Source organism: Cydia splendana, chromosome 23, assembly GCF_910591565.1.
Source record: "Cydia splendana chromosome 23, ilCydSple1.2, whole genome shotgun sequence".
Lineage (NCBI taxonomy): Eukaryota > Metazoa > Arthropoda > Insecta > Lepidoptera > Tortricidae > Cydia > Cydia splendana.
Window position 1 is genome coordinate 4,475,993 of NC_085982.1, and position 25,362 is coordinate 4,501,354.

The 25,362-nt window shown below is 40.0% G+C and overlaps 1 protein-coding gene across 1 annotated transcript in view; it reads right to left on the bottom strand.

Annotated features, from left to right (window-relative positions):
• Positions 1-25,362, bottom strand: part of LOC134801887 (neutral alpha-glucosidase AB) — a 34,109-nt gene that overhangs the window by 411 nt on the left and 8,336 nt on the right. Inside the window, exons 5-21 of the mRNA XM_063774540.1 lie at positions 23,549-23,629; positions 19,892-20,003; positions 19,057-19,201; positions 17,723-17,860; positions 17,017-17,125; positions 16,551-16,690; positions 15,843-16,030; positions 12,355-12,497; positions 11,173-11,270; positions 10,578-10,700; positions 8,767-8,932; positions 7,529-7,665; positions 6,892-7,004; positions 5,446-5,603; positions 4,431-4,544; positions 3,523-3,632; positions 87-2,343 (exon numbers count right to left, since the gene is read on the bottom strand). Of these exons, the coding sequence (XP_063630610.1) occupies positions 2,133-2,343; positions 3,523-3,632; positions 4,431-4,544; positions 5,446-5,603; positions 6,892-7,004; positions 7,529-7,665; positions 8,767-8,932; positions 10,578-10,700; positions 11,173-11,270; positions 12,355-12,497; positions 15,843-16,030; positions 16,551-16,690; positions 17,017-17,125; positions 17,723-17,860; positions 19,057-19,201; positions 19,892-20,003; positions 23,549-23,629 (2,286 nt within the window). The 3' untranslated portion in view covers positions 87-2,132. The remainder of the gene's footprint in view (positions 1-86; positions 2,344-3,522; positions 3,633-4,430; positions 4,545-5,445; positions 5,604-6,891; positions 7,005-7,528; positions 7,666-8,766; positions 8,933-10,577; positions 10,701-11,172; positions 11,271-12,354; positions 12,498-15,842; positions 16,031-16,550; positions 16,691-17,016; positions 17,126-17,722; positions 17,861-19,056; positions 19,202-19,891; positions 20,004-23,548; positions 23,630-25,362) is intronic.

Sequence of the window (25,362 nt, forward strand, 5' to 3'; positions counted from 1 at the left end):
ATATATGGGAGCATCGTTAGTAATGGCGTAAGCGCCATCGACAATAAGGTCCCTTTTCATAGATAACGTCACATTTATTTTAACACAATTTGTAGGTAAAGCCATAGACAAGATAATACTAAGACGCGTAAAGTAACGCGGTAACTAAACTTTGTCTTTACATCCCAGGTACAAATGACAGTCAATAATTTTAGTACAAAACGTACATAAAAGAAGATAATTGGAAAGTAAATTAGCCAATTTAACTGTAATTTTGTAATCTGGAAAATAAAAACAGAACAGGCTGTTGTTACCACAAAATGGTACCAAATCATAGCCGCAAAATTTGTTACTGCATTATATTTAGCACTAGTTTACGCCTCTTTGTATTCCTTTATCTCTGCCATTACACTATTTACACTGATTACACTCATTACCATTTTGGGAAATAAGAATCCGTGGGTAGATGCTTATTTTCATACCATTACGAATGAAATCGTTTTTTTAGCATTAGAAAAAGACTACGCGATCTTGACGTGTCTTTTAATTGAAAAACACTTTTTAAAAATCAGTAACTATTACTTATGAAAGCAAAAGAATGTAAATAATCGTATTTGATTCATAATTGTTACATATTTGCCGTGACTTATTTTTCAAAAGTGGTTTTCAATAAAAATACACGTCAATATTGTTTACCTTTTTTCTAATGCTAAAAAATAACGAACTATAGTAATAATGTAGAAATTATTTGTAAATGATTGGATATAATATATACTTATTCCATTTTACTATCACGGTAACTTTCCAAAGGTCGTTTGTAGGTACCTTTATACTTTATTACATGATAAACAAAAAAAAATACGCCATTGAACGATTAACGCCTTTATTAACTTAAAATTAAAGTTTACTTTTGAAATATTCACGCAATAGTTAAATGTAAAAAGTTTATACAGACATATAGTCCGACAAGAATTTGTAGAAAATTATTGAGGGCGCCACTTCCTACGTAAATGTCACATTTTTGACGTAAAATGCTTAAACATGGCAACAATTTAGTATGGAAAATTATTAGTTCCATTTTATTTAATTTCTACTATTTATGTCTCATTCTACATTATGTTATGTGATGAAAACAACATGTACATATATTATAAAACATAGCGTACGTACACAATTTAAATAAGGAGTATCTATATTGATCTAATTACATATAAAAACCACATAAAGTTAGTAAATCACAAGACTTTTATATATCTCTTTGATCGCCAATGCGACTTGTATGTATCAAAATAACGCAAGGTTCAATTTGCCTTGACAATGGCGTTTTGCGTTCTTTAGCGAATTGCCTAATTTATAATAAACAAAAAAAAATACTGGTAATACAAGAGTTATCACTGGAGTGCGCTTGATTTGGGGCCATAACACGATTTCAGAGAGCTTTTTTTATTCTTAGCAAGGAGGTAACTAAAACTCAAATCAACCTGATGTTTTTAGGGTTCCGTACCTCAAAAGGAAAAAACAGAACCCATATAGCTCGTGCGTCTGTCTGTCTGTCCGACCATTCCCCCAACGGTCAGTTTTGAAGTCACTATATTTTACCTTATCAGGATCAAAGACACGCTAAAAAGTTGACTCTTCTGTCCCCGAAAGTACACTTCAGCTTACAGTCTAAGGCCCAGTTGCACCAACCACATTTGACAGACTGATCAACGTAAGCCGACGCGCCCAGGCGCTTTACTATTAAACATTCCATACATAAAAATTTAGCGAACTCTTTAACGATACGAACAGTTTGGTGCAACCGACCCTAATTCGAACTGACATTTTGATGTCCTTTTATAATACATTTACGGATACTAACCAGCGAAATGTACGCGCGAATAATATCAAAGATTACATCATTTTGATATTAAAATGGTAGTTGGATTGGCCTCCTGACTTTTGATTTCTATTCATATACCTTACAGTACAGGCCAAAGCATGGGGGCGGGCCATGCTTTGGCCTGTACCAAAATGGTAGCCATTTGCTAATTTTTGGGAACAGAATTACAATTAATATTCTATTCTGACAGTTTCTAATGAACCTGTCAGTGACGTTAGGTAAGTAGGTACCAGTAAAATGGTGTCAAACATTAAATAACTTCCAAAATGTCTTAATAACTGAACACAATCTTCCAAGGCTGCGCCATGCTGGCGGCCGGTTTTCTCACAACTAGAACATCGTTGCCTTTATGTAGAGTCATCTGTAGGGCGAGCTGCTTGTCGCCTTGTAGGAGCTTGGCGGTCTTGGGCGGGGATTTGATGCCGGCGATGACTATGCGCTCTACCCACGAGCGGGTGGGGTAGCTGGCAGAGTCGACGAAACTGGAAAAGATTTTAGGGTTATTAATGCGAAAAAGTTTTTTTGAGTACATAGTTAAAATTATAAACATTTTTTTTTATATATTTTCGTAATGTTACTCTGTTTTAGCATGAGATTACATAAGAAAATCTCCGCCCAACATGAGCCCACTTTATAAAAACACGAGTTACAATTTTCAAGCATCATTGACCAAAACTATGCCCTCGGTCCCTCGCCATTGGCCAAGCGCGAATCAGTACCTTTATATACTTGTAAATTTGTATCTCGTTACTGTGACAAATGAGATCAATAACCGATAATCAATAAGCAAATTAATCACTTAGGTCACCACGCGTAAAGTAACGCCGCAAAGCACGCAGAATTTCGTACACTGACCCGCCATTTCCTATCTCTATCGCACGCGCATAATTATATTGCAGTCCCGCTTGCATTATGGCACTGGTCTCCGGCATCGTATACGGATATTGGAAATGGCGAGTCCATGTACTAAATTCTTCGTGCCTCCTCCTCCTGACATTATTAGGGGGGCACCAAACATCTAAACAATTAAATATGATGTACATCCCCACAGAAAGGGGGCGCTTCATTTAACCTACAAATGATTACAGATGTAGTGCATAATTATTTTCCATCGTATTTTCACGGAAACGTACGAACGTGTCTTGCTATTTCAGTCAGTCTCGGTACAAAACGTACTGATGTTGACTGAAGCAGCACGACAAATACGAACGTTTCCGAGAAAATACGATGGGAAACAATTATGCACTACATATGTAAGCTATTATCAGGTTGTGAATAATCAAGTGAAACAATAGGTACCATCGACCCATAGAAGGTAGCATCCTATAGAAGTGCTATACGCGTGCCTCCGTGAGGAACAAAACATACGCAATGCGACACTATGATTGGTCGAATTTATTTGTTGCCCACCATAATCCATACTAAATTTAAGGCGGGGAACAAAAAATATCTGAGACTGTGACAAGGGCAAACAATAATAGCGCTTTCGCTGCTACTCCTACTGAAAGATACATAAGACTATCCCGTTCTGTCAGTTATCCCCACCACTCATGCCCTATCCAGTTTAATACTAGATTCATGCATCGACCACACTTAACTGACAGTTCGTAAACCTTATTACAAAAGGCGTAAGGTCCACGAGTGTAGCTGTTTGTACTCACGAGTAAGTGATCCCGCTGGGTTCGTAGTCGATGTGCGCGTAGATGTATTTGTTGTTCCTGAACTCGTATGTCTCGCCGTCGTCGATGTACAGCGAGCCGTGAGCGGTGTTCTGCAAATTTTACACACCAAATTATTTTCGTGTTTTAATCGCTCGCGCGTAATGTTAGGAGAGCCTATCGGCCCGATTCGAACGTTAAGATATGTCAAATATTACGTCTAGATACGATATGGATTAGATGTTAGTGTCAAAAGTGACGTTTTTGTTTGGAGAAATGTCACTTTTGACACTGACATATCTAATCCATATCGTATCTAGACGTAAACGTAAACAAAAACGTCACTTTTGACACTGACAGAATAATATATAATTCATATCGTATCTAGACGTAATATTTGACGTATCTCAAAGTTCAAATCGGGCCGAATAGGTCCCAATTTTTAACATTCTTCAAAAAAGGAGGAGGCGGAAGATCGTAATGTTTCTTACAGGAAATATGGTCCTATTTTCCCGCACTAGTGCGTAAAATAGCACTTTTCGTGCGTATGTTAAAAGTTTAAAAGTTAGTATGGGAGATCGATCTAGTAAATTTGAAATATTTGCCGCCTTTTTTTACTAAGAAAGCTGGCTTGCCAAAGTATAATACTTAGCAATAGTAAGTAATTTAGTACATTACGATATAAGTGCGAAAAATATGAAATTCGCAACCAGTGGCGATAAATTGAAACCCGACCGAAGGGAGTGTTTTAAATCGACACGAGTTGCGAATTACATATTCGCACGTGTAACGTACAACGTTTTATAGTACATATGGCCCTTTAAACTTTTGACATACACACGAAAAGTGCTATTTTGCGCACTAGTGCGGGAAAATAGCACCATATGTATTGTAAATAATATAATACTCACGTTGGCATCTAAAGCGACGACGATAGTGTAAGGGTCGGCGGCCATGAGCGCGGACGAGCGGCGCACGCGCTCCTTGCGCGGCACGATGCTGCCCCCGCGCTGGTACACCGGGATCTACAAACAATAAATCAACATTAATACTTAACAAATAAAAACGAATTGGGTGTCATGTAGGGAAAATTATAATCTGAAGCCCTGTCTCCATATTGCGCGGCAAACTATCGAACATTGGCTCACGAGGCAGCCGCGCGCAATGGATACCGGGTTGGCTCGCGAGCCAATGTCCTATAGTTTGCCGCGCGACATGGAGACGGGGCTTAAGGTAAGGTGGTGGTTCAGTCAGCAGCAGAAGTTGCTAAGCGGGCGAGGTGTTCAAAATAACCTTGACACGCTCTTATTCTCTTAACAATAAAGTCGCGTCAAGATCATTTTGAACACCTGGCCCGCTTAGCAACTTCTGCTGCTGACTGAACTGGTGCTCGACGCGGTCCCTGTACATGTCATCTTAAAACTTAAGTCATTGTCAATAGAGGTGATAGCAGGGTGTCATCTATTGGGCATTAGCATGTAGAGCACTAGTACCACCACCTTACTACAAAACGAGACCGCGATCATCGAAATTCCAATAATAATATTATAATCTCCTAAGGCCCAAGATCCTACCTATAGTACCTCCTCAGTTCGATGAAATTTAAATCCTATTCAATAGGGAGTATTACTGCAATGTTCTGCCGCCAGAGTGCAGCACTAGCTCCTCTAGTAAACCGTAGAGTAACTTATACATACTGTGCCTTAAACTGTTTTTTGACAAGTTTTCACAGACGACAAAATATGACATTGATGCATCAAGGCGGTTTGTTAACAAGGGCCTACCGGGAAACGCGAAAATCGAAATTTAGTTATCTGCCTCTTTATCGCTCGAATATGCAAGAGTGATAGAGAGGTTAGATCAAGATAGTATCAAGAACTCATTAAACAAATGTATATGGTAGTTAGTTGTATACGTGTTATTTACCTTAGCAATGTTGACGTCCTGCGTGAAGTATCCGTTGGCTGCGTGCGCGTGGTAGGAGTCGACGTCGTACCAGAGGGTGCGGGTTGCCTTCCCGGGCAGGTACACCTTCACGCTGGTGACGCCGGGCTCCGTCACGGGCCGGACTAGGAACTCATCGCCTGGGGAAGTATATATTTATTGTGTTATGTAAATTCGTCAGCCATTTAGAATTCTTGAAAGTAAATGATTTGGACAAAAAATATATTTTTGAGTTACAAAAATATTAAAAGACTGAAATATTTTTAATCGCAAATAATCGGGATGTTTCCTGTATTTAAAATAAATTATGTATTTCACACCATGCACGAAATAAAGCACCAGAAAATGTTAGAAAAACCTAGACCGCAGTTATTTTCAGACACAATTTCTATTCAACAAATCCGACAGAACTATAAAGAGTAAGTAAGTTGACAGTGACGTCATTGTTTTGTTTTCATATAGTATAGATTCTATAGCGGCTAATTGTTATGACAGTTCGAAAAACCGGCCAAGTGCGAGTCGGATTCGCGTTCCAAGGGTTCCGTACATTAAGTCCGACTCACGCTTGACTGCACATTTCTAATAGGTTTTCCTATCATCTATAGGTAAAGAACTATTTTGTGTATATTTTTTCAAAATTTTAGACCCACTAGTTTCGGAGATAAAGGGGGGAATGGTCATTTTTTGGCTATTTTCTTAAATAACGTCTAACCTATGTATTTTAAAATTATAAAAAAAATACATTTGAAATTCTCAAAATGAGCTCTTTCATTTGATATGTAACACGATATAGTTTGAAAAACTTAATTTTTTAACTTTCCCGTTTACCCCCCAAAAGTGCCCCCCATGTTTAAAATTCATTTATTTACGTTACATGTCCGTCTTCGGGTCACAGACTTACATATGTGTACCAAAATTCAACTTGATTGGTTCAGTAGTTTCGGAGAAAATAGGCTGTGACAGACGGACAGCCAGACACACGAGTGATCCTATAAGGCGGCGGTCGGCAACCTGCGGCCCGCGGGCCGCATGCGGCTCGTGAAACTGTCACTTGCGGCCTGCGAGCCTCTCTGGCTATGTAATATTGAGAAACGACAATGTCTGATAAAGTCATAAATATGAACAAAGTGCGGCCCGCGTCAACTTACTCATCGTTAACTATGCTACTAAAACTACGCAAAAAAAAGGTTGCCGACCGCTGCTATAAGGTATAAGGGTTCCGTTTTTTCCTTTTGAGGTACGGTTTCACAGCGAAGGTCACAAATCTCTCGCTAACACATTCATGACACGTTCTCTCACTCGCTCAATAGTCAGTGCTTGCTTATATTACCATCCGAACGCGTCCAAACAATTGAATTATATAATTACCGCTCATTTTGGGTAAGTACTAATTGTACTACAAAAACGTAATCAAATCGAGGTACTTACCGAGTAAATACTGGTCTTGGATGTCGAAGGTCTCCTCTTCTTCAGGGTAATCGTGGAAGGTCGGTCTCATGATGGGCAGCCCGTCCACGGAGTGCTCGTAGAACAAAGTGTACCTAAAAGATTTTACTGTTAAGTAAGTAAAATCACTGCTAACGCTCCAAGTGACCAATAAGGTTGTTGACACATTGAATTTTATAACTAAATTTAGTTAAATATGTAGATAGAAAAAATAAATAATATATACATAAACGCAATATTTCAACGACAAAATCGCAATTTCATTGTTTTCCATACATCGAAACGGCTTCTAACGTTACATGGTGACGTCAAAAAATTGTCAAATAGCCTATATGAAGCAAAACACTTCTTTCTTTTCCAGTCCTTTCATGACACAAGTTAAAGAGGTAGTGATATTTTCTTTGCATTATAAAAAATTAATATACTAAGCATCAGTGGCGGATTAGCCCTAAGGCCAAGTAGGGCCGGGTCTAGGGCGGCAAGATATTAGGGGCGCCAAATTGTGACAAAAAATTCGCTGATGATAACAACAAATAACTCAAAGGGAAAAGAAAGGGGCGGCTGCAGGGCCTGGGGCCTAGGGCGGCAAAGACTTCAAATCCGCCATTGCCAAACATACCAATAGTCGATGAGCGCGTATCTCCTGCGCAGGGCGTCTCGGATGAGCGCGGCGGTGGCGGGCTCGTACAGCCACGGCTCGCGGCGTTTGGTCTCGATGTGGGAGTGAGCGCGGAAGAACGGCTGGAAGGCACCCGCCTGTCACAAAAACACAATTTATGGAGAAAACTTGTCTTAGACCAATTACCGCAAGGGGGTTGTGCACAAATCACGCGAGGTGTTTTCGGCTACTTTTTGAGCCCCCCTCCCCCTTGGTGATATTTGGTGAGGTTTTTGGCTACCCCCCTCCCCCACACAACCTCACGTGTATTTTTTTGAAGTTTTTTCGTTCGACCTAATTTTAAGATAAATAGTTAATTGTATACATATAGAAAATCTTGTTTATTTTTCTATTTTCGTTCAATAGACTCGTTTTTTGAAGTGCAGACTGAAGACTTATGTTTAACGAAACGGAGAAAAAGTATCTACTCATGTGGTACGTTTTTTTCTTAGTTTCGTTCACTGTAGATAAATACAGGTGAGGTCTCCTTATACCACCCCTCCCCCAATGTGATCTATCGTGATTTTTTCGTGACCCGCCCACCCCCTATCGAACCTCGCGTGATTTGTGCACAAGCCCTGTATATAAGGGTATACAGTATTACTAACCCCATAGCAGCAGTCATCAGCTCAGCCTCAGGCAGGGGTGCGAAACTCCTCCCTTCGGGCAAACTCGGCTCCGTTCGGCTCAGCATTGCTCCGAGCAATTATTAGGGTTGACACAACTTGATGTCCCTTTGCGTGGACGACCACAGATAAGGTGGGTAGCTTAGGCCCTAACGAGGGTGACTTTGACCCAAATGAGCATAATTTTGACCCAAAAAGGGGTTACTTTGCCCCAAGAGAGGGTAACATTGACCTAAGGGATGGTAACTTAGCCGAATGGAAGTTATATCAGTATCACTAACCTGGTAACACCTCGTCATCAGCTCGGCTTCAGGATACTTGAAGAATCCACCGACGTCAGAACCGCAGAAGCTAATGCCGGCTACGGACATCGCGATGCACATGAGAATAGTTGCACTTGGTACTTACGACCCAACGGAGAATGGTAACCAAGAGAAGGTAACTTGACCCAATTGATGGTAACTTTACCCCAACGAGCATAATTTTGATCCAAAAAAGGTTAGTTTGCCCCAAGAGAGGGTAACATAAGGGATGGTAACTCAGCCGAATGGAGGGTATATCAGTATCACTAACCTGGTACCACCTCGTCATCAGCTCGGCTTCAGGATATTTGAAGAATCCACCGACGTCTGAACCGCAGAAGCTGATGCCGGCGACGGACATGGAGATGCACTGGGGAATAGAGACGGCCAGGAAACCCCATTCTGCCATGTTGTCGCCTGTCCATACGGCTGCGTATCTACAAAAATACATTTTATTTACTTTGCTTTATCATTTTTGAAAGTTGGTTCAAACTTTAAACTAGGCAATAAAAACAATCGGTGCCACCGATTAGGCCAATCAAATTAGATTTTTTCCAGGTATTAATTCCCAGCAAGCTGGAAATCGTCTTAATACCTTTTTTTTTGTATAATCGTGTTAAAATCCGAAATTTTTTTTCACCAGTGTCTGATCCACAACAACCTTGCTGGTAGTGACATTGTAATTGATGGTGAGTCCCTTCTACATTGAGTGGTTTTATCAATCCAAGGTAAAATGTATCTCCCAAGGCTCCCAAAATTTATCCACACCTCCTGGGAATCCTGGGATGGAGCAAACTCAGATTATACGAATTTAGGATATACCTAATGAAGGTATTAAAATGATTTCTAGCTTGCTGGGAATTAATTGCCCAAAACGCTTTTTTTGGACCTAAATTGATTGGCCTAGATTTTAATAGAAGAAAGTGATATTTATTAACGTCATATTTTTTAGAGAAATTCGACATTAATAGACATTGCCAGACTTTGTCATTGCAAATGCCATGCAGAGTTATTTTGGTCCGCCTCTAAACCTCATTAATCAAGTTGGAAGATAAACATTGAAATCCCTTTTTTTTGGCGTAGGCTTTCCTTGTCACACATTGCATTCCTATAATGAATCTTAACAATGTTTTAAAATTAGTAGTTGACTTGGTCTTGTGTCTTAGAGGATATAACCAAATGGAGTAGCCATTAACAGGCGTTCCCCTCTGTCGAAAATAGGCGGCCAATGGTCATACACAATGTATGGACTGACGTTTATCCGACATGGCTATTTTTACTTTACGTATACATTTGACGTGCCCCTCCCCCGTAAAAATACGCAGACTGTTTTGTACAGAAAATAACAGACAAGGCGTCTCCGTTTGGTTATATCCTCTAAGTCTTGTTTGGCTTTACCTCTGAGTGCCGGCGAACGCGGAACGCGTGAGAATGAAGGGCCAGTATTTGCCGTCGGCGCGGTCCAACATGCCCTGGTGAGTGCCTTTGATGTGTGCTAGACCATTGTCAACCTTACTGTGAGGACATAAGGCCGACCTATGGCCAGTTAAGAGTGTTATATGTGGTCACCTCTGAGTGCCGGCGAACGCGGAACGCGTGAGGATGAACGGCCGGAATTTGCCGTCGGCGCGGTCCAACATGCCCTGGTGAGTGCCTTTGATGTGTGCTAGACCATTGTCAACCTTACTGTGAGGACATAAGGCCGACCTATGGCCAGTTAAGAGTGTTATATGTGGTCACCTCTGAGTGCCGGCGAACGCGGAACGCGTGAGGATGAACGGCCGGAATTTGCCGTCGGCGCGGTCCAACATGCCCTGGTGAGTGCCTTTGATGTGTGCTAGACCATTGTCAACCTTACTGTGAGGACATATGGCCGACCTATGGCCAGTTAAGAGTGTTATATGTGGTCACCTCTGAGTGCCGGCGAACGCGGAACGCGTGAGGATGAACGGCCGGAATTTGCCGTCGGCGCGGTCCAACATGCCCTGGTGAGTGCCTTTGATGTGTGCTAGACCATTGTCAACCTTACTGTGAGGACATAAGGCCGACCTATGGCCAGTTAAGAGTGTAATATGTGGTCACCTCTGAGTGCCGGCGAACGCGGAACGCGTGAGGATGAACGGCCGGAATTTGCCGTCGGCGCGGTCCAACATGCCCTGGTGAGTGCCTTTGATGTGTGCTAGACCGTATTCATTGTGAACGTGTCTGAAAAAAAAACAATACAAGCTTTTATAGCTGACGGTATTTTCCTTTCAACAGGCAACTAATACGGTGATTATCAAAATATTTAATAACATAATTGAATTTGTTCCGAAAGAATTTTTGTACTAAATCTATTAACATGAAAATTCCTTCTAAAAATGTGTAATGTTATTTTTGATCGAACTCATCGATTAATTTTTATGTTAAAAATAACAATAGGGTATTTTGACTGTATTTAAAATAAATTATTTCACACCATGCATTAAAAATCACCAGATAATTATTAGAAAAACATGCAGTTATAATTTTTAAACACAAGTTCTATTTAATAAATCGGATAGAAATCTTAGGTGAGTTGACCGTGACGTCATTGTGTAATGTTTCATAAAAATTCCATATTAGTAAATCGTTTTGACAGTTCTAAAAAAGAAACTGATTCGACTAGTAGGATAATAATACCCTATTGTAAAAATACCTGTGTTCCCAATAGGAGGCGAGTCCATCGTGGCCGTCCTGGGGAGGCTTGTGATGGCGGCAATCCTTGGGCATAGTGATCTCAGGACCGTTGAATACCTGTTCAACATTTTAATTATATTATTTTCATATTAACTTAAATAAATAGTCGGACACACTTAACACTTAGAGCGGTTTCGCACTACGTCCGATCCGAATCCGATCCGAACCCGTGAAAATATGGTCCGTAGTAGATCCGTCCGATCTCTGTCATCCGATTTCTTTCCGTCATTCAACGTGTGCGGTGCGTAACTTACCATAGAAATAGTTCTACGGCTACTACGGACCATATTTTCACGGGTTGGGATCGGATTTGGATCGGACGTAGTGCGAAACCGCTCTTAATTTGGCAGAACTGGTAGTGCTCGGAGTAGTACTTGTTGACCGAGCGAAGAGAAATCTTAAGTCAACGCAGTAAGGTTCATATTACTCACGCTGGGCTCGTTCATGTCGTTCCAGATGTGGACGTCTTTGCTGGATCCGGGAAAGTTCTTGAACTGGTACCGCTCGGAGTAGTACCTGCTGGCCGAGCGAAGAGAGACCTTAACTCAACGTAGTAAGGTTCATATTACTCACGCTGGGCTCGTTCATGTCGTTCCAGATGTGGACGTCTTTGCTGGATCCGGGAAAGTTCTTGAACTGGTACCGCTCGGAGTAGTACCTGCTGGCCGAGCGAAGAGAGACCTTAACTCAACGTAGTAAGGTTCATATTACTCACGCTGGGCTCGTTCATGTCGTTCCAGATGTGGACGTCTTTGCTGGATCCGGGAAAGTTCTTGAACTGGTACCGCTCGGAGTAGTACCTGCTGGCCGAGCGAAGAGAGACCTTAACTCAACGTAGTAAGGTTTATATTACTCACGCTGGGCTCGTTCATGTCGTTCCAGATGTGGACGTCTTTGCTGGATCCGGGAAAGTTCTTGAACTGGTACCGCTCGGAGTAGTACCTGCTGGCCGAGCGAAGAGAGACCTTAACTCAACGTAGTAAGGTTCATATTACTCACGCTGGGCTCGTTCATGTCGTTCCAGATGTGGACGTCTTTGCTGGATCCGGGAAAGTTCTTGAACTGGTACCGCTCGGAGTAGTACCTGCTGGCCGAGCGAAGAGAGACCTTAACTCAACGTAGTAAGGTTCATATTACTCACGCTGGGCTCGTTCATGTCGTTCCAGATGTGGACGTCTTTGCTGGATCCGGGGAAGTTCTTGAACTGGTAGCGCTCGGAGTAGTACTTGCTGACGCGAGGGTCGAAGAAGTCCAGGTAGGATGAGGAGCCGGGCCAGCACCAGCCTGAAGACAATTTTTAAGACTTAACACCTGAACTAGGTTTTTATTAAGTTCCCCACGAAGCCCTATTGAATTTCCCAGACAATTATGAACCTCTTTCTCAAGTAATTTTACCTACTGTACAGGTTGCATTTCTCAACCGATTCTCGTGAAATTTTGTGAGCGGATTCGGTAATTATAGATGGTCAAGCAGATCTTGTCAGTAGAAAAAGGCGGCAAATTTGAAAAATGTAGGCGCGAAGCTCGGAGTAAATATCTATGGAGCGGCCATTAACAGGCGTTCCCCTCTGCAAAAAGATCGCGGCCGCCGGTCAAGGAGGTTATATAAAACTAGTTGCCACACGTCATACGCCATTCAGCAAACGTCAGTCTAAGCGGAATGATAGGAGCCGAAAATGCCGAATTGCAGCGTTTTCTCGTGCAAAATGAGATCGGAAACGTCTAGTCTACAAAAAGAACACGTTTCTTATCATATGTAAGTACTATTACATCTAAATATTATCAAATAGTGCATTAACTTTGCAAATAACTAAAAAACATTGTCAATCTGACAGTGATACCAGTGATATGATATTAGATCTAATTTAGGGTAATTCTAAAGAAGACTTTCTAAATATTAATTAGGTACGAATAGAATTTCTAATAGGAAATATTATGCGAAACTCTGCGTAGGGGGCGCGACTACCACAATCCATCACAATCTGGGGGTGCGCCGCGGAACAAGAACATTTAAATTTCGTTATCTAACCTCTCTATCACTACTGCATATTTGAGCGATAAAGAGAAAAGAGAAAATTCACTAGCTAGCTTAGTGCTACACTCTGGCGGCAGAACATTGCAGTAATATGCCCTATTTGCGTTGCTTTTTGTTATATGTGACGTTCCATGGAAAAAGGTACCTTGTGGCGGCCGGCGCTTACGTCGCAAGGCGCCGCAATAATATTGGAGCGGCGTTAATAATAGCGTAAGCGCCAACCCCCATAAGGTACCTTTACCCGTGGGACGTCACATATAATTTATGTAACACATTATTTTTATATAACACCTTAGATTCATATCAACCTAATCTATTTAATCAAATAAATAGATCTATAAGAATAAAGAAAAGGGGGACGGGGGATCAAAAAGTAGTCGAAAACATCTCGCGTGATTTGTGCACAACCCCTAAATAACGTAAAATTACCGATAGACTCTTTTTTGAAAATTATTTTTTTTTAGTTTCTACATATAGCTGGTCAAGCTCTTGTCAGTAGAAAAAGGCGGCAAATTTGAAAAATGTAGGCGGGAAGGGATATCGTCCCATAGAAAATTTGAATTTCGCGCCTTTTTTACTGACAAGATTTGCTTGACCAGCTATATATTTTTATTTAACATGTCAAATATTTTATTAATTTAAGGTATTTACGGCTGTCACTTTCCATAAATAGGCACTTTTAATTTATTACTCTGGTATCACCGTACCAATATTAGTGATGGGACACCATAAAAACCAATATCGGTAAAATCGATATAAACATAATGAATAATATACAGATGGTCATGATGTCTAGCGAACACCAGCCATATCGTACAAACCTCAAGGAGTGATATTCCTAGGCAGATGATGATCTGCCTAGTGACCACCAGCCATATCGTGCTAACTTCAAGGTGTGATATTCCTAAGCAGATCATGAAACGCCGGCATGTCATGATCTGACTAGTGACCACCAGCCATACCGTTCAAACCTCAACATTTAGGCATATCAAATAAGTAGGATGTCCTAATTTTAGCAAATGATAACCATTGAAATGGCTTGACAGCCTACTTATAGTACGTGTTTGGGTAGCGTATGATTTTAGTACCTACCTAGTACCTACGCATTCTGCTCCAAATGCCACATAGAATGCAGCACTAGCCGTGGCAAAAAATGCAAAAGGCAGATTATTAAATGGCGGCGTTTCATGATATGCCTAGGAATATCTCGATATGCCCGATTTTACGATCTACCGCCGATATATATACTAATTATCCCCTACTCAATATCCCTTAAATGACATCCTATGGCCGCGTTCCATCTCTGTCATCAGATCTGCATGCTCGATAGTATATTGCATTGCTTTCAGAAGTAAACCAACATGTAAAATATTAACTAATGAACTGATAATAAAAAAAAACATTCTATATCAGCTTGCAAGATTCGCCCTAAACAAATTGACAAACTATTAGAAATAACATCTAAACAATACAAAAATTCAAAGTTAGTAAAATGCTGGTACAAAGACTTGATATTGTATTATTATTATAATTGATAAAATCAGAAATTAAAATTCATTGTCAATTTTATCGACAATATTATCGGCGCGTCCCTCGCACTATCTAGGTTTACTTAGAACTGACGTCATCTCGTTCACGGACAGGGTTGTCTGTGTTTGTTCTTGTACTTGTGTGAATATAGTTTTTGCTAGTGTTTGATAATTTTGTCGTGTGCGTGTGTAGCGACGCATGCTAAAAATGCATTAGTGTTAACATTATTTGTGTGCGTTACCTCGTCCCCCGCGCCAAAAGTGACAGAATTTTTCAGATAGAAATTAGTGCGCGTCTCTACTCCATAGATATTTACTCCGAGGCGCGAAGGGATATCGTCTCATAGAAAATTTGAATTTCGCGCCTTTTTCTACTGACAAGATTTGCTTGACCCAGTATAATTATATGGTTATTTTTGTAGATTCAGATTTCAGAAATTTTCCAAAATGGCGGTGCCATGTGGTATCGTGAGTTCTAAATCTAACAGAACTAAAAGTATAGTCTAACCTTCATTATCTTTCACATAGTACCCGTTCTCGGTAGCGTCTTCGTGTAGGAAGTATCCGGGTTCCCTCTTGATGTGGGGGTCGATGATGGCGATCAACCTCCGGCCCTTGGCGGTCAAGTTGGCGACCATGTCGGCCGGATGAGGGAACTGTTAGACGTAGTAAATGCTTCTCTACAGGTCACATTTCCCAACCGATTCTCACGAAATTTTGTGAGCCGATTCGGTAATTAAATGGATATTTTGTAGATTCAGATTTTCGAAAAATTTCATAATGGCGGAGCCATGTGGTATCGTGAGTTCTATAGCTTACAGAAACAAAAGTATACTAACCTTCATAATCTTTCCCGTCTTTGTCCTTCACATAGTAACCATTCTCGGTAGCGTCTTCGTGTAGGAAGTATCCGGCTTCCCTCTTGATGTGGGGGTCGATGATGGCGATCAATCTCCGACCCTTGGCGGTCAAGTTGGCGACCATGTCGGCCGGATGGGGAAACTTTTGGGCGTAGTATATGCTCCTCTACAGTAGTAGGTACTAACATGCGAGTATGGCACTAACCTTCATAATCTTTCCCGTCCTTATCTTTCACATAGTACCCGTTCTCGGTAGCGTCTTCGTGTAGGAAGTATCCGGGTTCCCTCTTGATGTGGGGGTCGATGATGGCGATCAGCCTCCGACCCTTGGCGGTCAAGTTGGCGACCATGTCGGCCGGATGGGGGAACTTTTCGGCGTCCCATGTGAAGTACCTAGGGGTAAAATATAAATATTACAATACAATACAAATATATCTATTTTCCAAATTGACATGACATGAAACCTCAGTAATTAAATTAAAATTAACTATAGAATATGTACAACATCTTCTTAGAACAAACAATAGCCCTCACACTAGGTCGAGCCTGTGTCGTAAGGACTCCGGCATTGAACATAAGATTTACCAACAAGATGCGTAGGATACGGATCTGAGAATTAGGGGCAAATTTTGAAGTAAAATGTATTATTTTACTATATATATATCAAAGATTAATATCATAGGACAATTTTACATTGATCGACCTTGTCCCACAGTAAGCTCAATAAGGCTTGTGTTATGGGTACTAGACGACGATTATATGATGTATTACATTATATTCTAATATACTTACATCTTTCTGTCTGTGTATTCGATGTCGAGCCAGATGGCGTCACCAGGAATATCGTGCACGTCAAAGTTGTCGTCCACTTGACGCATCATGTCCGTATGTATATATATACTAATATACTTACATCTTTCTGTCTGTGTACTCGATGTCGAGCCAGATGGCGTCAACGGGCATGTCGTGCACGTCAAAGTTGTCGTCCACCTGGCGCACGTCATTCTCGTCCACGTAGTTCCAGCGGCATTGGTGGTACGCGATGGAGAATTTCTGGTGGAATATATGGATTGAATAGGGAGTATTACTGCAATGTACTGCCGCCAGAGTGCAGCACTAATTTGTTTAGTAAACCATAGAGTAACTTATACACACTAGGCCTTAAACAGTTTTTTGAGAAGTTTTCACTATGACATTGATGCACCAAGGCAGTTTGTTTACAGGTGGCCTACTGCGAAACGCGAAAATCGAAATTTCTTTATCTGCCTCTCTATCGATCGAAAAGATTGCACCATACCTTTGGCCTAGTGTTTTTTTTTACTATGTATGATTATTCAGTACATTTGTATTGTGTTATCTCTATCAAATGTTATACTTACGGGTGGCAAAGGCATTACACCGGTGAGCCGCGTGTACTGCCTGAACACATCCTTAGGGCGGTTGCCGAGCATGACGAATACGTCCACGATACCGGACTCGCTCATGAATCTGCGAATAAATGTAGAAAATATAAATAAAATAAAATATCCTTATTTTAGAATATTAAAAAAATGTCATAAAATATTGTTAGTACCATATCATTATAGAAACATGTTAGTAAGTACATTGTTTTTGACAATGTAATCAAGATTTATAATAAAATTAAAATAAATATGTTCATTCAATTTATTTTACGTCAACTCACGTATTTTTAGTAAATTGCGTTTACATATTTTTTACTTTAGAATAGGTAGGTAGTATAAGTTAAAGATTAAAGGTAGGCTACGTTATCGTAGTGTCCACCATAAATATAAAGTTTATATGAAAATATGATGTTAATAATAATGATAGTACGTCGGTTCCTCACTCTGCGGCCCTGACCACCGGCAGCTTGGGCCAAGCCCCGCTGCCGGCGGCAATCTAGGTTAGGTTTTTTATAATGTGTTTATATGTATTTTTTATTGTTTTGTAAGTGTTTTTATATTTTACTTTTATATTCATATTATAAAATAACCTAACTTAAGATGAGAAATAAATAAAGAGAATAATGATATGTGCAAAGTTATATTAGACGGACTATATTAGTAGTTTAAAAACAGTGTTTACCTAGCATCGACTTGTTTCTTCTGCCCACCGGTGACCAGATTGACCAGTGAAGAGACGACAGTGCCCTCAGCGTGGTTGACCACGTCCACCCACGTTTCGGCGGAGTTGTGCCAGAAGACGCCAGTGGTGCGCTTGGAGCTGCCAACAAAATGATATGTCAGGACCGTTCAAAGATCAAAGTTGTTTATTGTATATAAGAATCAGGTTACACTGCAGGTCGAATATGTAAGTACAGATGTAGTGCATAGTTATTTTCCTTCGTATTTTCACGGAAACGTACGAACGTGTCTTGCTATTTCAGTCAGTCTCGGTACAAAAAGTACTGAGATTGACTGAAGTAGCATGACAAATACGAACGTTTCCGAGACGTTTCTTCTTAAACATCAAATAAGCGACACATTCGGTCTAGGAGTTCCCTTTCGGCGTTCCTATAAATTCCAGGGTTCTTCAAGGGGAAAGGAGGATTTTTAAGAATCATGTGACACCCCAAGAGTTGCAAGCTTCGAGCAACACCGGCTTCCGACACATCGGAAGGGAGGGGCCCAAGCGATATCTCACCGTACAAATCTTTCTGCCATTTTTCGCGGGGGGAAAGGTGCACACAGTCGCACTTCTCACACACTTACATACAAAATCCAATCTGTAACGACGACACAAATACATAGAAAATGACACACGTCAAAGACAAATCTTGCAAACCTCGATCTCTTTTTGTGTACGGACGAGTGACAAGTGTCACAACACGCACACTAACACATTTTCGTTGAAGTATGTTATTGTATTCTGAGAGATGAGAAGTCGGATTTGTCGCTCGACCGATCCGCAATTTGTACTGAGCGAGCAAAATCGATAAATCCAACAATTACATGAGACTAAAATATAATAATTGTGTTTGAATGTAATTAAACGTATGATATGTAAACAAAATATTACATGTGAAATGTAACACTTTCTTTTTGTAAATTTGATGTCCCCGATCTCTTTTTATAACATAAAACCGAGCAAACAGGCATTTTTGTGCAGCAGTGTTCACGCGCGCGTCTGGACTCGGTCTAGTGAAAAATCCAAGTGCAACTAGTTTTATTACCCGCGCTAGATTAGATTGACGCGCTAATCTTGTACCTCGGCAGAGGGGAAATAGTGCGAATGCCGCCTCCCTTCCGTGTTGCTCGAAGGTTGCAAGCGTCTATAGGCTATGATAAATTGTTTATACGACAACGGTTTCACTCACTTGAATTTTTTAGTCGCTATTGGCGACATGTTATGTGTGTGTTGTTTGGCGCAATTTAAAACATGTCTCACGAAAGTTTAATATCGGCTATGATAAAACTTACCCATGCGCATACATGACGGGGATGGCGCCATACAGCGCCATGCGGCTGTCGAGTTCAAACTCGAACACGTCCAGATTATAGAGGCGGTACGGCTCGCCGCCGCTAGTTGTGCGGAGGGCGAAATTGTCCGTGTGCTCGGGGATACCTGCCGACAATAAGTTTAGCTTTATAAAAAAATATTGGGTTATTACGGCCGTAAAAAAATTAAAAGAACGGTAGAAAGTATGAAACTCGGCAAAGTTTCAACATTTATTCAGCAAATAGGCCACAAGGGCACTTTTACACGTCATCATTGAATTTACATACAAGCAATAATAATAATAATACATCAACAATTTTATAAAATACAACTAACTGCAACTACCAATTCAAACTAACGTATTACAATTACTTAGAGATGTATAGGTTCTCTTAATGTCGAATTACATTAAAAAAACTATAATAATGATATAAAATATACAGATACATAAACACAATAAAAATCTAAAAAATCTAAAAAAAAACTATAATATTTAGAGCATGTTTCTAAACTGTGAACTGGTAAAACAATTGATTACACTCAGCAACAAAGTTTGTTGCAAAGCTTTTTCATAAAGCAAGTTTTATAGTAAAATTTTCGCTAGCTCGTGTCTCAATGGGTAAACATAAACAACCAGTGACGGATTTGCAGTCTTTGCCGCCCTAGGCCCCAGGCCCTGTAGTAAGTACTAGCCGCCCCTTTCTCAGGACCCACCATATAGACTGCCGTCCCTAATATCTGGCCGCCCTAGGCCCGGGCCTACTGGGCCTAAACAACAATTTTGCTCTCTTGTATAACAACTATTGTTCTTCTTACCATAGACATGATCGGCCTCGGGGAAGGTGACATCGAGTGAAACTGCCTCGTTGCCTCGCGGTTTGCTGTCGTGGTGTGATTTGAAGTTTTCGCCTCGTGAACTGTCGTCTTCCTGTAGAATATTTTACTAAATTAACATATGTAGCATTCCATCAGAAGGGTCCTTATGCACGTGAAGCATAAGGGCCACCATACACTAGCGTTTTTTGAGGTAAATGGTGTCGCTGCGCAGTTGCGCCAACGTTGCGTCAAGTAGCAGCCATAGAATTGGCTAGACGCCAACGCTCGGGAGACGCTAGTGTGGGTGAGGTGGCCCTTAGGCATGGAACACCACAATTATAATTTGCGACGGCATTTCAAACACAAATGTACCAGAGCTCCCAGTTTAGACATAAATTAAGAACAGAACACAGATAACAACAGTATCTAGAATAATCATGTTAATAGGCATTTAATTGAGCCGACCCGGTCACAGGTCAAAAGGTCGATACGTGCCGTACTATACTATATAAACTATATCAGTCAATTATCACATTTTATTGCTAATAAATAGCGTGTAAAGGTCTAGAATATCAATACGTATAAAGGGACAATAAGGTCGTGTTTATATGTTTTTGGCGCTTTCTCCGATTGGACATTTTAGCCTTGACTACACAGTTTGTCTATACATAGAGCATGTGTTTATACAGGGCTAATTTTGTTATGCCTGACTGTAGTAGAAAAAATATACGGAATGAACTTTTTATACTTGTATTATTAATTAATAAAACACAATTATTTGCAACCCGTACAACATGCAACGGCCATGATTGTCCAAGTAAAGAGCGTTGATGAAAAAGTGTTTCCAGTAACTTTTTGGCCATAGACAAAAATAAAATAAACATTAACTTTTTGTTCTTGAACACTAACCATGCTCTATGGAGTGAATATGTAGGTCATACTGAACAAAGAGGATCATAGTAAAAGTTGTTCAGTATGACCTTTAACATGAATTGATATATTTGTTTAAGAGCACCAAAATAATAAAAGAAACCCCTCTAACATACTAAAAGGGTTCCGTACCATTAGGAAAAAAAACAACAAAAAAAATCACCTTCGTTGTATGCTCGAAATGGGCAACTGTTGATTCGATATCTCCTGTATATGACATCTTATGTACACAGTTTACAATTAATAAATACTTTACTTTACTTTTGCTGTATGGGAGCCCCACTTAAATATTTATTTTATTTTGTTTTTAGTATTTGTTGTTATAGCGGCAACAGAAATACATCATCTGTGAAAATTTCAACTGCCTAGCTATCACGGTTCATGAGATACAGCCTGGTGACAGACAGACGGACAGTGGAGTCTTAGTAATATCAAGTAATATGGTATTTTTACCCTTTGGGTACGGAACCCTAAAAGCCAATGATGTAAGTTAAATCAATGTTGGCAATTAAAGATGACGTAAAATTTCTCCGTTATCGCTGTCATTGACCGGTTGACACACTCTCGTAGTCAATGATCTCGCTTATCGCTACGTGACTGATACAGCGTTTGTATTGGGATATAGATGTTTACGCGATAAGTGATAACCGTGAGATGAAGGCTCGAAAATAAAAACAAAATTGATTATCGATTGTGAGGAAGAGATGATCTCAAATAATAATAACATTTGATGATCACTAAAGGCAGCTAAATCTAAAAAATCTGGTCGAGTGCGAGTCGGACTGGACCACCGAGGGTTCTGTACTTTTTAATATTTGTTGTTATAGCGGGAACAGAAATACATCATTTGTGCAAATTTCAACTGTCTAGGTATCTATCACGGTTCATGAGATACAGCCTGGTGACAGACAGACAGACAAGGTCCCGTTTTTACACTTTGGGTACGGAACCCTAAAAATGGCGCAGACATTATAGTTTTTCTGACTACTAAGCCAAAGAGGGATTACTCCGGTTTTATCATAATTTGTTTCACCGAAAACTTTAGGAACAAAACAAGTGCTATTTGAAGTGTTTTGCTAAAGATCTCTTAATCTTACATTTGAAAATAATATATCAAACTTATCACTACACCTTATAAAACAAAGTCCCCCGACGCGTCTGTCTGTTTGTGTGTATGTAATGTATGTTCGCGATAAACTCAAATACTACTGAACGGATTTTCATGCGATTTTCGCCTTAGAATTAGAGTGATTCTTGAGGAAGGTTTAGGAGTATCATTTGTTAAGGTTTTGTGTAACCCGTGCGAAGCCGGGGCGTGTCGCTAGTTCAACGTAATTTCAACCTTAAAGTAAATTAATTATAAAATTAAACTGAACATTATTTCGAATAGATAATCCTTTGTTTCTGGCAATACATGATATGCGCAAATAAACAACGGGTACACGTGTAGATAAGTGTACTACATTGTAGCTGTTACACGTGCATATACAAAGGTCTTTGAACTCAATATACACTTATACATGAATAATAAACTTTACTGAAGATTGAATAATTTTACGGTTTAGACTCGCTTGTTTTTAGTCACTCGCGCGGTATCGTCTTGGGTCGTCCCATTCGTTTTTCGTCAAGTTCTTAAATTAGTCCTATTCTGCTTTCGTCACTCATTTTACATTCGTCACAATCGTCGGTGGCTTTCAATGTAGAATGAGTGACGAAAGCAGAATAGAACTAATTTAAGAACTGGACGAAAAACGAATGGGACGACCCAAGACGATACCACTCGCGCGACATGTTTCGGAAGTTTACTGAAGATTCTTCCAAACACGAGGTCTTAACGAATAAAAGTATTTAATTTTAGATTTTAAAACATGTTACGATCAAATGTGGCTTTCCATCACAGAAAGGTCCTTATGCTTCAAGTGCAATAAGGACGTTTCCATATAAAATGCCAACAGAAATTCTGATAGAAACGCCCTTATGGCAGATGAAGCATAAGAACCGTTCTCTGGATGGAAAGCCAAAAATATTGATATAATACGATCGCTCGCGCTTATTGGTGCGCGCGAAATACACTGCGAGTCGTGTCAACCGTTGACAGTCACATGCAATAATATGTTACTCTTCAAAGGCCGCAAAAATATGTGATGCTCTTATGGCTCTTATGGCTCTACAAATAAGATCGTGTGAGATATTTTTATATTTGTGTAACATATTATAGCAGGTGACTGTGCACAACAAATAATAGACAAACAATGCAGTGACAATATATATATAACAATAAGCTGGATTAGAAGGAATCTAGTATTGAATATTACTCATTATAATCAATCAATCAATCATTTATTTGCATTTATAGTCTTCCTAGTGTAGTGTTGTCTCGACATTTTTGCCACGACTCACTTGAAGAGCCTGGGGTCCGCTTGACCACATTTATTATCTCAAGAATTTTCGCAGGCATTCGTTTTTACTTTTATACCCAGAAGGAAACAAGGCCTTAATGGGACTAGTCTCATTTCGTCACGATGTTTTCTTTTAGCGAAAAGCGATTGATAAATACGAGTATCAAATGACATTTCGTCCATAAATTTCATTGTACTAGCCAGGGTTCGAGCTCGCGACTTTCGGTTTGATAAAGTCGTTCTCCGGTTTAGGGGCACCCATTGCCGGCCTCAACGGATGAATTAATGTACTAGATTCCAGCCAATCGCGAGACAGGACCACACTCACGTCACCACCCTCCTCTTTGACCTTGAGCGGCTCCACCACCAGCTGAGCGTTGCCGTTCACCACCACTGCCACATCGCCGGCCTGTTGATAAAAATAATAACATTACTTTCAGGATCAGGAAAAATGGAGCAAAATCGTAACGGATTGGTACCCAAGAGGTTGCACACGGAGTCAGAGGAGACCTCGAACAAGATGGGAGAATGAACTCAAACTCACAGCGGGCCCGAAATGGAGAAGAGTGGCCCACGACAGACCCCAATAGAAAGAGCTGGAGGAGGCCTTTGCCAAGCGGCACACTGAGACATACTCTAACTCAGAATAAAAGGGCTTAATAGATAGATAGACTTGCACGCAACGAGGGACCAAATCATATTTTATTCCGGGTTTTTGGATTCCGGTCTCGGGCACCCGTGGGTTTAGTCCCGTTTTCGGTGCCCTATTGATTCCACGATAAAAAATACGCCAATTTTTTATCGGGTTTCGTAGAGTAACGATTGGCAGAATCTGATTACGTTGAGTAGTCTGCAAAAGTGGTGAGTAGGCAGAGCATTGATACGCAGATTTAATTATCGTTAGGGTTTCTGGTTTCTCGACCTTTTTAATTTCTCGAGGCACGGGAATTCTCGACCAAGATTTCTCGAGTTTCTCGAGTATCTCGAGAAATGTTGAAAGTTTCAAAAAACACCATGTTATTTAATTTTTTTTTGCTTTATTACTAATCAGACTCATAGGAATCGTAGGTGAGATCAATAATCAAACATGGCAAATTTTTATTTACCATAAATTGCACTTAATGATCAAAAATTCAACAACAAACAAAAAAAACTTTAGGTGCAGGCGTGCGCGCCGGCGATGTGATATGCTATATTGTTTTTCTTTAGGTATTTAACAAAATGTAATCAAATCACAATACCCATGGTATTTTATTAGGCAAGAAAATTTAAGTCAATCAATTTAACTCGATGTGACATACTTACAGAAGTTTTACTACGAAATGTAACAAACGTAACAATGAAGCTCCTGAAATTGCGATAGTTTGATAATAGGAATATATCGGGATGATTTGATTTATCAATCATTCGTTTTTTTAGCATCGAGAAAAAGATAAGCGATTTTGACGTGTCTGTCTTGAAAATTAAATCACCGCAAATGTAAAAATTACAAATCATATATGATAATAATTTACATTATTTTGCTTTCATAAGTAATAGATACAATTTTTTTTAAAGCGTTTTTTAATAAAAAGACACGTCATGGCAGTTCAATAGTTTCAAAACATGAAAATCGGTTCAAGCCAGAACGATAGGATAGGGGACCGATCAAGGCAGTTGTTTATTTGGTTGGTTAACTACCTAATAAATGTTTTAAGTACCTGAAATTAAAAAAGAAAAAACATTGTTTACATTTATTTAACTACCGAAAGAGTAACACTATAGACACATCACGTGTTATATATACGCGTGTTTTCTTTTTACTTATCACAAGAGATTTATTTCTCGAGTTCTCGAGGCATTGAGTGTTTTTTTCCCGTCCCGACTTAGGACCAATTTCTCGAGATTTCTCACCTCGAGAATTCTCGAGCAGAAACCCTAATTATCGTAGAATGATCGTTTGGTAACTAACCGTCACAATTACCACGCATTCACTGCCAGGGGGCGTGGCCTAGGAACAACTTATATGACACTGAACGCACATGTGCGTTGGGGGCAGTGAATGTGTTAAAAGACGGTAGGTAGAGTGATCATTTGGTATTAATATTGTTAAGTAGAAATTCTCCTATATTGATACTGACAGAGCCCTGATTATTAATAATA